We start from the raw sequence: 12,344 nt of genomic DNA on the forward strand, positions 1-12,344 counted from the left end.
TAACCCCTTAATTAATTGAGAATTTTGAAATCGTTCCTTAATGAAAGTTGTAGTACATGGAAATACCTTTCCAGGAATATAAGGATCGGGTCAATCGGAGATTGGAACAAGGAGATATGATCGTTGCAAGGTGGATAATAGTAAGGTGCTTAAGATTCGATAGAATCAGCTAAGTTTACTGCAGGTCTGTCTTCCAGCCTGGTTTCGTGAAAGTTCGTTGAAAATTGGAGAAAACTCAAAACATCAAAGTTGTAGCCCATGAAATACCTTTCCATCCATCTAAGGTCCACATCAAAAGAAGTTATGTACATAAATTTACGGCCAATTTACTAAGGACATGTAAAATGGAAATCCCGATTCTTGTAGGATTAGGTTTTAAACCCCAAGCCTTTATGATAACCTATAAATACAACCCTAAAACGTTTTGTGTAAGGATTTTCGACTAGAGCTGCTACCAAAAACCTAAGGTGAGTTCTTATTCAAATCCCTATGTCAATTATATTAAGTTAACACTAGATTAACACCGAATAATTATTTGGAACCGTTAGATTTTGGAAAAAAATCCATTCAAGGTCGAATTTGGAATGAAGCTTTGGGATTTCTCCAAAAAGGTAAGCCTCTCAATCATTAATGGATTCGAAGGACTTATTATTATGTTTTAGACATTTAATGGATGGTACAATCATTAAATAGGATTGATTTAGATGCACTCCATCAAATGCAAAACCTCAGTAATTCTGCTGCAAATTTCCCTCCTACCAACCAAATTCCTTTGGCGTTTCCTGCTAATTTAACAGTTGGATGGAGCCCAAATTTTAACTGAGTGATCACAACATATAGGTCTTAAATGTGAATAGTGGAGATAGGATTTTGAAGTCCGGAGAAGTGTGGTTTGAGCAATAAACAGTAGCTACGAAAATCAGTGAAAACTCTTCTCAGGGTTTCTAGTTCTAAGCTTTAGGTTTCTTCTTCAAAAGTTCAGACCTTTTCTTCAAGTTTTGGAGCATTACAGGTATGTGAGACTAACTATCTATGTTAGGGGATGTTCATGATTCTCCCTATGCCTCGTTCTTCATACTTATCAGTAAATTGCCTCAGAATATAGTTTAGCCCTAGTATCATGATAGTTATAGGACTTCTATCTTCTAGGTATACAGTTTCATAATTCATTCATGGTTATAATTTTGAATATCATAAACTCAGTACGTAATCATTATGGACTTGTGTATTGACATCACATGAGTCTCAATCAGTGTATAATCAGTTATTGGCTTAAGTTCCATAATCATAAACAGTTATCATGCTATCAGTTATATCTCAGTCTCAGTATCTTGAATTGTTTAATGTTGAACACATGTACATGTATTTGGGCCCTAGGCCATAGTTTATGCACACGTATTTCTTGGGCCTGAGGCCACAGTTTTGTACACATTATTTGAGCCCTAGGCTACAATTTATATTTACAGTTATACATCTGATTCATCATTCAGAAAACAGGAAGTATTCTTATATTTACTTCATATGTTTAGTTCAGTCAAGTTTCAGTTTTAGTTTCATTACTTACAGTTCTTTCATTCAGTTTGCTTTTAGGTCGGTGCCAACCGACTCTAGAACACTATGAAGGGGGTTTTACCCCTTATTTTTTCAACCAAAAACCCCTAAACATATCTCAAATCCTCTAGAACATTCCTCCAACTTCCACAACATGCACATATATTCCTACAAGTCTATATCAAACCCAAAGTCCTAGAAAGCCCTAGAAACCTCTCCAAACATATTCCAACATATTTCCAAGCCCAAAATAATGATCAAAGTGAAGATTAAAGTGGTTAAGGGCTCCAAGTGAGGTCTACACTTATCTCCTCTTCTTGAAGATGTTTGGGTGAGTATTTTAAGGTGGAGTAACCATGTAATTGAAGTGTTCTTAAATTTTGAGGTAAGATTTTAGCTTAGTTTCATGTTTATAAGTTTGTTTGATAATTATGTTAAGATTTAAGGAGAAGAAAGTTGGAGGAAAAGTTCAAATATGCATTTGATGATATTTTGAGTTGTGAATTAACTTGAGTTATAATTATTAGTATGTTTTGCGCATAATCTTGTTATGAGGGATAGTAATGATGTTATCGTATACGAGTGTATAAGGGGTTGTATGAAGTTGTTGTTATGGATTGATTATGAAAAGAAGTTTTGGGATTGAATTGAGTATAGTTTGAATGTAATCTTTTGATTATGGAGTTGTTGATGTTTTATTGTGCTTTAGGAGTTGTCTTGAATATTGGAGGGAATAGAAGATATGGGGGAGATAGTTCCCGAATTTCAGCAGATTCTAAAAGGGTTTAATTTGAAGGCTTAAGATAAGCATACGACAACAAGCCTAACAATAGTATGAATTTTCTTGAATGTAGATATACGAGCTTGGGAGGACAAGCGTTAGGTAGTTAAGGAGACCGAAAAGGTATGTTAAGGCTAATCCATTTCTTTCTAAAGGCATGTTTCTTTTCTTATGAATCCACACATGCTTTCCATAACATCCTTATTCCCAAAAAGCTAGAAGTTCATGATTCTCAAAGTTCTTGTGATGCTTAAGATAGATGTTTGCTATGGTGATAATGATGATTCCATTTCTATAGATCCCAAAGCTTATGGTCTTGATGCTATTATGAGATTATTGAGCTTATTTCATGATTTTCTTGATTTTATTCATTGTTGTTGATCTCACCTTATGTTACTTGTCCTATCAAGGTGACATGTAGCGATGATGATTGTTCTATAATATAATCGGAGGTTATTTGGGCTCTCATGCATGCTACTTATATTATATATGTATATTAGATATGTATATATGGGATATGGGGAAAGGCGAGGCGTTATATACTCATAACCACGTGATCAGCTGGTATCCTATGATATTATCCCGGATGTGGAATGCCCGGACGCGGGATATATGGATAAATGGATCGGGTCATTCGTTCTGCGGCATATATGTAATGATGATATGATATAGAGATCGTAGGCATGTTCCGCAACACTATTATGTTATATATGTATGAAAAATGTTTTTTTTTTGAAAGAAAGCTAAGCATGCATGATGCTCGCCTCAAGAGGCAATCAGATGTACAGGTTATTCTTATCTCATGTTATGTTTTGTATCTCTTGTTATGTTATTATTCATGCCTTACATATTTAGTACATTGTTCGTACTGACGACCTTTCTTGTGGACGCTGTGTTCATGCCCGCAGGTAGGCAAGGAGACGGATCAGATCCGTAGGTGCTTTATCAGCGGATTCTCAGGAGCACTCCACTTACTTCGGAGTTGCAGTCTATTGGTATTGTTCTTTATAGTCACTTGTATTCTATGTAGAGGCTCGTAGACATGTGTGTATAGTTAGACGTTTCGTAACCCTACCGGTTCATATTGTTGTATGATATTTTGGCAGCCATGTCGGCTTGTGATAATGGGCACAGTTGTTGACGATTATATAGAGATGTGCCATTATCTTGTGATATATGCCCTTGCAGAGTATGATACCCATGATTCATCTTTGTGGTCCACCCAGAAATGATTATGATGACGTATGTTCAGAAGTGCTCGGTAGGTTAGCTCTGAGTGCCCGTCATGGACCTCCGGTTGGGTCGTGACATTATGCCAGTCTTGTTATGGCTTATGGTGCGTTGTGATCTCCATAGCATACTCATTGGATTGATTTCATTGATATATCACTCTTGCATTCATACATTCATGCATGATGAAAATGTTATGGAGATTAGCGTGATGAAGGAATTATGGAACAATTGATGGAAAAGGACTTTGGAAACATATGCTAGAAAGTGAAACATGAAACTAATCTCTGGGCTTTGTGCGGAGTGACTAGTTTTATAGAAGTCACCTCTAGGCTTTGTGCGGATTGACTAGTACATGGACACCATGGGTCCCCAACGGGTCATGGCTCCCGAGACGTCGAGATTTTCGTTTAGAGCATGTGTGTACAGGTTGTGTTATTGGTCATTGCATTGCATTGAAATCCATCTCATTGCATTGCATATATCATCATCTCACTTTACATCTAGTGATTGGATTGTGGTTGGACTTGTGTTGCGGCTATTCTGAAGAATAGTGAAAGACTTGGCAGACTTGTGTTTAGGTGCTACACCATAGGCTATGACTCGGCTATTGATTATTTGTGATTTATGTGTGGATGTTTGTGCATGTCTGCTTATCTTGTCTGATTCTGTGTTTTATATGCGTGAGCTAATCTGAGTTAGCCTATGATGCTTACCGCATACATGTGTGTACTGATACTACCTTACTGCACTTTTTCTAAGTGCAAATTGTGAGGCAGGACCTTCAACAAGACCCCGTTTCTAGCCTTGAGGCAATTTGACCGAGATTCCGAGGGTGAGCCATCTTCCAGCCTACAGCCCGGGACTCTTATCTTCGATTGTCTACTACTCTATCCATTAGACATTATTTCATTATGTTCCGACAAATGTACTATTCCTAGACATGTTTTGAGTAGATGTTCTTGTACTAGTGACTTCATGTCCTTGGGTTGTATTTGACTTAGTATTTAAACCATGATTTAGACTCCTTATGATTTATCTTGTTGATTTATCTATTGGTAAAATTGGTTTAGTAATGAAATGAGGGAATGGTATGCCCACCAGGGGGGATAGAGTGGGTGCCATCACGACTATGCTAGTTGGGTCGTGACATTAGCCCATTTAAGTTTCTGTGCTTAAATTTCAGATTTGCAATGTATTAGCCGTATAAGTTTGTATGTTGGACTTGCAATGTTATCAATTTAAGTTTGGAGTTTTATATTAACTTTGTGTTTATTTAGTAAATTTATATGACCTTTTATAATTTTTAGGACTTAAATATTTAAACAAATAAGAAAAAGTATGAACGTCCCTCGACCCATCTTTCCCCGTCCCATCCCCCTTATATAATGGGATGAGTCCCCCCCAACAAAAGATACCCCTTAGGTCGGGCCCCCAGTCCCTTTTTTTCCCGTCCCATACTGTCCCACAAAAATAGGTCTGTCCCGCATCGCCCGTTCGACAGCCTTACTTATTAGTTGTGCTCATCCCACATTGAAGCTCCCCTTAAATATCCTTATCAGTTGTGCCCATCCACCTTTTAAGCTCACTTTAAGTCCCTCTTTATTTATTGAATGGTCTTGGAAAGTCTCGGAAAGTTCATGCTGAGCCCGAGCCCAAGATCAAAATAGTAGCATACTTTAGAATGGCTTTAATTGGAAAAGGATAATACATATATTTCTGTTGACAAAAAAAGTTGAAAATATAACGTTAGATTTAATGATTTAACAAAATTATACAATAGAAAATAAATTATAAGACTTTTTAAGAATTAATAGATTAAAATCTTGAAAAATAAAAGAAAAGGAACCTTTCAATTTTCTTAATTAAGTGGGATAGAAAACAAGAAAAGGTGCTTATTAAGTGATCAACTTCTCAATCCCATAATTATTAAATATTGATTATCACATCCTTCTTTTCTTGCAAACAATTTAATTTGTCAAAAACCATATAATCCTTAATTGGTTGAGTAAGGGAATTTTCTTTTAAGAATAAAACATCAATGAATTAACGACAAACTAAATTAATTCTTAAACTTTGTTTCAATGAATTCAATTTTTTTTTTTAATTTCATCTAAACCTAGACTTTATTACCATGTTTATATTAGGATAAATCACTGTCACATGAAATTATGTAGTTAATCAATAATTACCCAAACAAGCTATTCATAAAATATTAAAATGTTCTTTACAATTTATGATAATAGTCAGTTTGAAATCATTTTGCATACTTTAAATTATGTTACTAAACATCAAGTTATCTCTGTCTCTTTGATATTTTTTTACTCCGCATCAAACTTGCTTTCTTATAACAATTCTTTTAGTAGATTATCTAATTATGTGATAAAAAAAAACTTAAATAATGAATAATACATGATAAAGAAGCAATCATCTTAAATGATTTGTGCCTAAAAGACGTACACAAATTATATTTTGTCAATTAAAAACATTATGAAGTGCATTATACTTTGACCTTGGGCCCGGGCTCCGCACGGGCTTCAGTGAACTAGTTTTAGATAGGGCAACTCGCAGGAATGCCCTTATTTCGGGGTGGTCTTTAGTTTTTGCTGCTCAAATTGTTGGTCTTTAATTTTTGTCATTTGACTAAAAAAGTGACCGAAAATATCCTGAAATTATGGGGTTCGAACCCCTACATAGTAAAAAAAAAAAAAAAATCGCAATGCAAGATTTCATAGCAAACTATGCCTATTCGGGGGTAAAGTTATGCCTTAAGGCATAGTTCTATAGAAATTAAGTTATCATACATAACTATGCCTTATTCTATATAGAAGTTATGCCCTGAATAGGCAGAGTTTCTACAAAAATCCTGCCTTGCAAAATTATTATTTTTTACTCTGCTGGGTTCGAACCCGAATCTCTGGTTTCGCAGACGCACGACTAAGGGTACTTTGGCCCACAAATTTTCATTAAATAAGAAGTAGGAACAAAAATTAAAGACCAGTCCATATGAAGGGCAATCCACGCAATTTTTTGTTTTAGATATATGCGCTTAAAATTGTTGAAAAAAAAAATTAAAAAAAAAGGAAGTTGCATTTGAAATTAAAAAGATTGCCTGAACTACATAATTTGGCTTTCCAAAGTCAAACGACAGGCCTAATATATTTATACCTGATATACCTACAGTCTTTGTCTAATTTGCTTCATTTAGAGTGTGTACGGTATGAAAGGAAAATATTTTTCATAAAAAATGTTTTCCAAAAAAATAAGTGAGTTTTTCACTTATTTTCTTGAAAAATATTTTTCATGAAAACCTGTCCTTCATTCTATGTCTATATATATAATGTCTGCTATGAATCCTCCTAAAGATACTCTTACTCTTTTGGAGAAAATCTTAGCTAACTTCCACGGGAAATCTATAGGGGATAAAAATAACTACAATTGGAGCTCATGAGCTAAACTATGCTTATACGAGGAGGAAGGAGGTATTAACAAAGGAGTTTTCCCAGCCTCCAACAAACTGGAAAAAAATCTAGCAAGATTAAGCTTAAGGATTGCTTTCTTTAATACTCCCTCCGTCCCAAAAAGATTATCTTCATTTCCTTTTTAGTATGTCCCAAAAAGATTGGCATAGAAACAATTTAACTTTATGAGATGGTTTACAGCCACACAAATATCTAAGGCTTGTTTTGGACCACACATTTCAGAAGTCTTCCTTTATTTCTTAAATTTTGTGTCAAGTCAAACTAAGAAAATCTTTTTTGGGATCGAGGGAGTTTATGGGATCATGAAAAGTTGAATCATTTTCTATCTACTCAGATATCACAACATATTAACACTATAGAAAGAGGCACTTATCTAGTCCTAATTACTCTATTTAGACCCTCAGTGAGAAAGGAGAATTGTCCAACAACATTGCTGGGCCTCCATTAGAAGTAACACTAACAAAAGCTGTTTTATTAGAAAGGTATGAAACCCAAATATCCCTTTCACAATCTCCTTTATTTTGGATAGTTATCCTAGGAAAGTTACCTAAGGATGAGGTTCTCACTAGGTTTGAAAATCATATGTTCTCCAGATAATCCTCAGTAAAATTATTCAACATGTTTGTTGAGAGTCAAATTGTTGTAAGTATGTGGAATTTCTTTGGTGCCTCTTTGTACATTAGACATCAATTCTTACACATTAGAGGAGTTCTTCATAATTGGTGGAGGGTGAATTCTAACAGTAGTGTTTACAAGATTTGAATCAGGTTATCCCAATAGTTGTATTTTGCCAAATCAAAAGACTTTTGTACTTGTAAATATGGAGATAAAAAACTTTCATTTGTATGAACTACGGTAGCAAGTTTTATGAACCATTCTAATTGCTATAAATATGGCTTTTCGTAAATGCAACTGGAATCTCTCCCTTAAGGACACATGTGATGTAGTGGAAAGATTGAGACACATTCTTAGATATACAAGGGTACCTTGGAATAAGCCTAATACACAATGAATTAAAGTTAATACTGATTATGTGTGAGGAATTAATAGCCAAATTTGGTGTTCAGTAGTGCATTTAGCATGGATACAACAACATAGTATTAGAGCTAGACTCACATATTATTACTAATATGCTAAAGGATGGATCTATTCAATGGTGCATTAGGTAATTGATGTTACTGCACAGGTTATGAAGTAGGCCAATGTCTCCATGATCCATTGCTATAGAAAAGCTAATTAAGTTGTAAATTATTCAACTAAGCTGTCTTCTATCTTCGGGATTAACTCATACCAGCTTCCTTGAAATGCAAAAGGTCCTTTTTAATTGGATAAATGGAGGTTACCTAATTTTAGTACTAGTTATGATGAGGCCAACTTCTTTGTTTGCTAGTTTTGGCATGTATTTTGAGTAGGCGTAGAATTGTACATCTTATTGATGTTTGTCTTCTCCTCTAGGTTTCTGAGAATGAATTAGTTAAACATTCATTTTTGATGAGGTAAGGTTCATGTCCCCTTCCTTGTTGTACTAATTCATTTGTTAATTAATATATAAGGTAGGGGCCTATGTCAAACTTCCCACAACATCAGGAAGCGAAAGCCTGAGAGGATTGTTTTGCTAAATTAATATCCAACATCCTTAGAACAAGAAACTCAATATCCTTAGGAAAGGAAAAGCAATTCAAACAACCTAGAAAAAAGAAATAACAAAATATTTGAATGTGTTCGCATTACATTTTATAACTAACTAGAAAAGAAATAAGAAAAGTTTTATGAATTCATAAAATTAAAGGAAGTGGTTGCATAAGGCTCCAATTTAGGCGTCTAGAATCAAGGGCAAGTGCCAAGTTGTGCGCTTAACTTGCTCGTAAGTGGGCTCCACTTTTTAGGCCCGCTTTAGGCACCTCTTTTCTTATTTATTTGGCTATAATTTGGGTTCAATCCACCTCTCTTGAACTTAAGCTTGGACCATCGAATAGTTATACTGTAGCACTTATCTTTCATAATTTAAAGCTTTTCTAATTATAAGTTGGCCTTGAGTCCTCGAACTAATTCTGAATCGAATTAGATAGAATTGGAATTCATTTCAATTGAGCTTCCTAGGATGCTATCGGACAGGCTAACAGAGCAATGTTTGTGTGAGGAAAATTTTGCTCAAATTATTTTTTACCTTCATAGTGTGGTTCTACTGGGTATGTTGTTGTATAGTGTAGTTCTACTTTTGGCATGAATAAAAAGGAAATTCGAAATGTTAATATACTACTTCTTTCTCAGTTATTGTTGGCAACATTAAAACATTAAACATTTGGGTCTTAAGTTATCTTCTGAATTATAACGGTCTTATAAGGCACAATCCTAACTTTTGAGGTTTGATTAGCATAATTATTATTTTTTTATTAAAAAAAATAAGAGAGAGAGAGCAAGCATGAAGACGTCAACTTTGATATGAAGCTCCACCAAAATTGCAACTAAAGGATGATCCAAATCCTTCTCAACTACACCTCTTCCCACCTTGCTTTCAGAAAATTTGACTCTCTCTTTTGTTTGCATCTGTCCTTCTCTTTAATATTTGGAGACCCTTTCCTAAAGTCTATATATATATATATATATTTCAACAGGGCCAACGCCTAATAAGTCATACCATGTCTGAAGAATAAAAATTACTAACACATAAAATTTAAAACTTAGCTATATATTCCTGCACTTCTCTTCTGACTTTATTAGCATTTTTTTCTTTTTGTATTTTGCATTTTCTTAACCTTCCACCACCGCCATTTTTTGTTACTTTGCGGTCACCATGAAACTAGCTAACTTTTCTATACTTTTTTTTCTTCCTCTACTACTACTGTTACCAAGTTTAAGTTATGCCACTGAGGCAGCTGATGAATTCTTTATGAATCAATATAATGTTGATTGTCATGTACCAAAATCAGACGTGGATTTACTAGAGTTTCCATTGAATTTAGAATACTTAGAAGCTGAATTTTTCTTGTGGGCAGCTTTTGGCCGTGGGTTGGATAGCTTTTCACCAAACCTTGCTGCGGGCGGGCCACCACCTATCGGTGCCAGAGTAGCCAAACTTAGCCCTTTCATAAGAGATGTTATTGTGCAATTTGGTTTCCAAGAAGTTGGTCATTTGAGGTTTATTTCATCTCGTCAATCTATGAATATATATACTTAAGGGGTCACCCTAAACATAGTTAATAAATGAGCATATAGTGTCAATTTGTTAGAATCTATGATCATAGAAAAGTGTTACTAAAGGTTAAATTCATACATGAAAATCTATAGATTTTGGCAAGTTAGATCCCTAATGAACTATTGTCATACCATTCATACAAATACAATATATGTTTATGCATAACATATAAAAGGTTAATGAAATAATTAACGATTGATATGCAGGGCGATTAAGAAGACAGTAGCTGGATTTCCAAGACCGTTGTTAAATCTTAGCGCAGAATCATTTGGCACAGTGATGAACGATGCATTTGGACATCCTCTAGAACCACCTTTCAATCCCTATGCTAATGACATTAACTTTCTTCTTGCATCTTATGTTGTTCCTTATGTTGGGCTCACCGGATATGTTGGAGCTAATCCTAAACTCTTGAGTCCTACTGCTAAAAAGGTAATTGAATCTACATTAATTTCACCAAAAAAGGGTCAAATTAAATGTTCTTCGTTGGGTTAGACATGATTTGATGCAGTTAATTTCCTTGGCCCGTAAAATCTTCAATTACTTTTTATGATTCTTTTAGGCTTTATGCCTCTCAAAAGGAAAATTGACAACGAAGCATTTGACTTGCTAGCAAGTTCCTATGTACGTCACAAATTGTACTTTCACGTCTTCAAACAAGTCGATCCAATGCTGGATTTATTACATTGTTAGTCTTCTGTTTCAATTACAAGAAGTATACGTGTATTAGTAACAACTGAAAATAATTTCTCATGAGATGTTTGGTTTGTGAGTGAAAATACTTAAAAAAATATATAAATTAAGGATTAATAATAATGTTAGCAAATCGAAGAGTGTTTTGATAAGAAAATTTGAGTTATAGAGATTACTAATAATGTCTCAGGTTAGTAGGAGCAGATAATAATAACAAGTTAAATGATTTAAAGAAAATCATTTACGTCCACAAGCAAGAAAAGTCATTACTCCTCTTTGGAGAAAGGTAAACAAAACACAAAATGATTTTCTTATGGATAATATTTTTCTGAAATAACTTACTATCATTACCAAAATATACTCTAGAGTGATTTTAAACATCCTTTGCTAGAACAACACCACCCCTAAAACTTATGCAGTTCTAGTGTTGATCATAAATGTTCTTTTTGCTTATTTTCATTTCAAACTAATGGAATATAATAATGACCACATGTACATATGTAAATATATGCAGTTAGCAGCGGGGTTATTGGGAGTGGAATCAGGTCAAGATGCAGTTCTAAGGACGTTGCTTTACGAGAGAGCAACAGAGAAAGTGGAGCCTTACGGGATAACAGTGGCTGAGTTCACGAGCCGGATATCAAAGCTAAGGAACAAGCTAGGACATCGAGGATTGAAGGATGAGGGCCTCATTGTGAAACCAAAGGACGGTGCGGAAGCAAAGTTAAAAGGGAATTTGTTGGCTGGAGACAGACACTCTCTTGCCTATGACCGTACTCCTGAGGAAATACTCCGGATAGTGTATGGAACGGGCAAGGAGAATGAACCTGGCGGATTTTATCCCAAGGGAGGGGATGGTCGGATTGCCAAATCTCATCTTCGAAAGACTAAGAAATGAAAAGACTAAAAGCTATGTTTCTCCAGTTATGCCTGCGAGCAAAACAGTGCTTAATTAATACTACTGGAGAGAAGATAGCCACAAGCGGTAGGAAAAAATGAAGGAAAAAAGAAAAGAGAGGAAGAAGGAATAACATGAGCTTTTAAGATATAATTAAGAAGAAGCACGTTGTTTTGTGCTTTATGTTACTTTCTAGGTTTTATTTTGATGCATTGTTCTTCATAACCATTTATTTGGTACGTTTATTTTCTTTTCAGGGCTCTCTCTCTCTCTCTCTCTCCCCCTCTCTCTCTTTCCTCTTCGGTTATTTGACGTACGATTTTCTGTTTCTCTGTCTTGGGTAGCCCTCATATTAGTAGGTGTAGTTTTATTTTGTAGTTTCTTGTCTTTCGATTTCTGTTACTATCTGATGTTTCTTGTACTTCGATTATCGTCTTAGTTTGCTTTAGTTATTGCTACTTTTTTCCATATTTCTTATATTTATAGAATTTTCTACGGTTGCTTTACTTCCGT

General features: G+C 34.9%; 1 protein-coding gene across 1 annotated transcript; it reads left to right on the top strand.

Annotated features, from left to right (window-relative positions):
* Positions 1 to 9,677: 9,677 nt before the first annotated feature.
* On the top strand, positions 9,678 to 12,258 carry LOC132042484 (desiccation-related protein PCC13-62-like). The gene is made up of 3 exons (XM_059433011.1): positions 9,678 to 10,182; positions 10,447 to 10,672; positions 11,448 to 12,258. Exons 1-3 carry the CDS (start codon positions 9,839 to 9,841, stop codon positions 11,829 to 11,831), a joined length of 954 nt encoding a protein of 317 aa, XP_059288994.1. The 5' UTR covers positions 9,678 to 9,838; the 3' UTR covers positions 11,832 to 12,258.
* Positions 12,259 to 12,344: the final 86 nt, after the last annotated feature.

Source organism: Lycium ferocissimum, unplaced genomic scaffold (assembly GCF_029784015.1).
Source record: "Lycium ferocissimum isolate CSIRO_LF1 unplaced genomic scaffold, AGI_CSIRO_Lferr_CH_V1 ctg1562, whole genome shotgun sequence".
In the NCBI taxonomy this organism is placed as follows: Eukaryota; Viridiplantae; Streptophyta; class Magnoliopsida; order Solanales; family Solanaceae; genus Lycium; species Lycium ferocissimum.

Bases quoted from the DNA above. Each gene is read 5' to 3' on its own strand.
- LOC132042484 (XM_059433011.1), top strand. From the start codon at position 9,839: ATGAAACTAGCTAACTTTTCTATACTTTTTTTTCTTCCTCTACTACTA. The intron at 10,183-10,446 runs GTTTATTTCATC...ATTGATATGCAG, and splicing joins CAAGAAGTTGGTCATTTGAG to GGCGATTAAGAAGACAGTAG. The intron at 10,673-11,447 runs GTAATTGAATCT...AAATATATGCAG, and splicing joins TGAGTCCTACTGCTAAAAAG to TTAGCAGCGGGGTTATTGGG.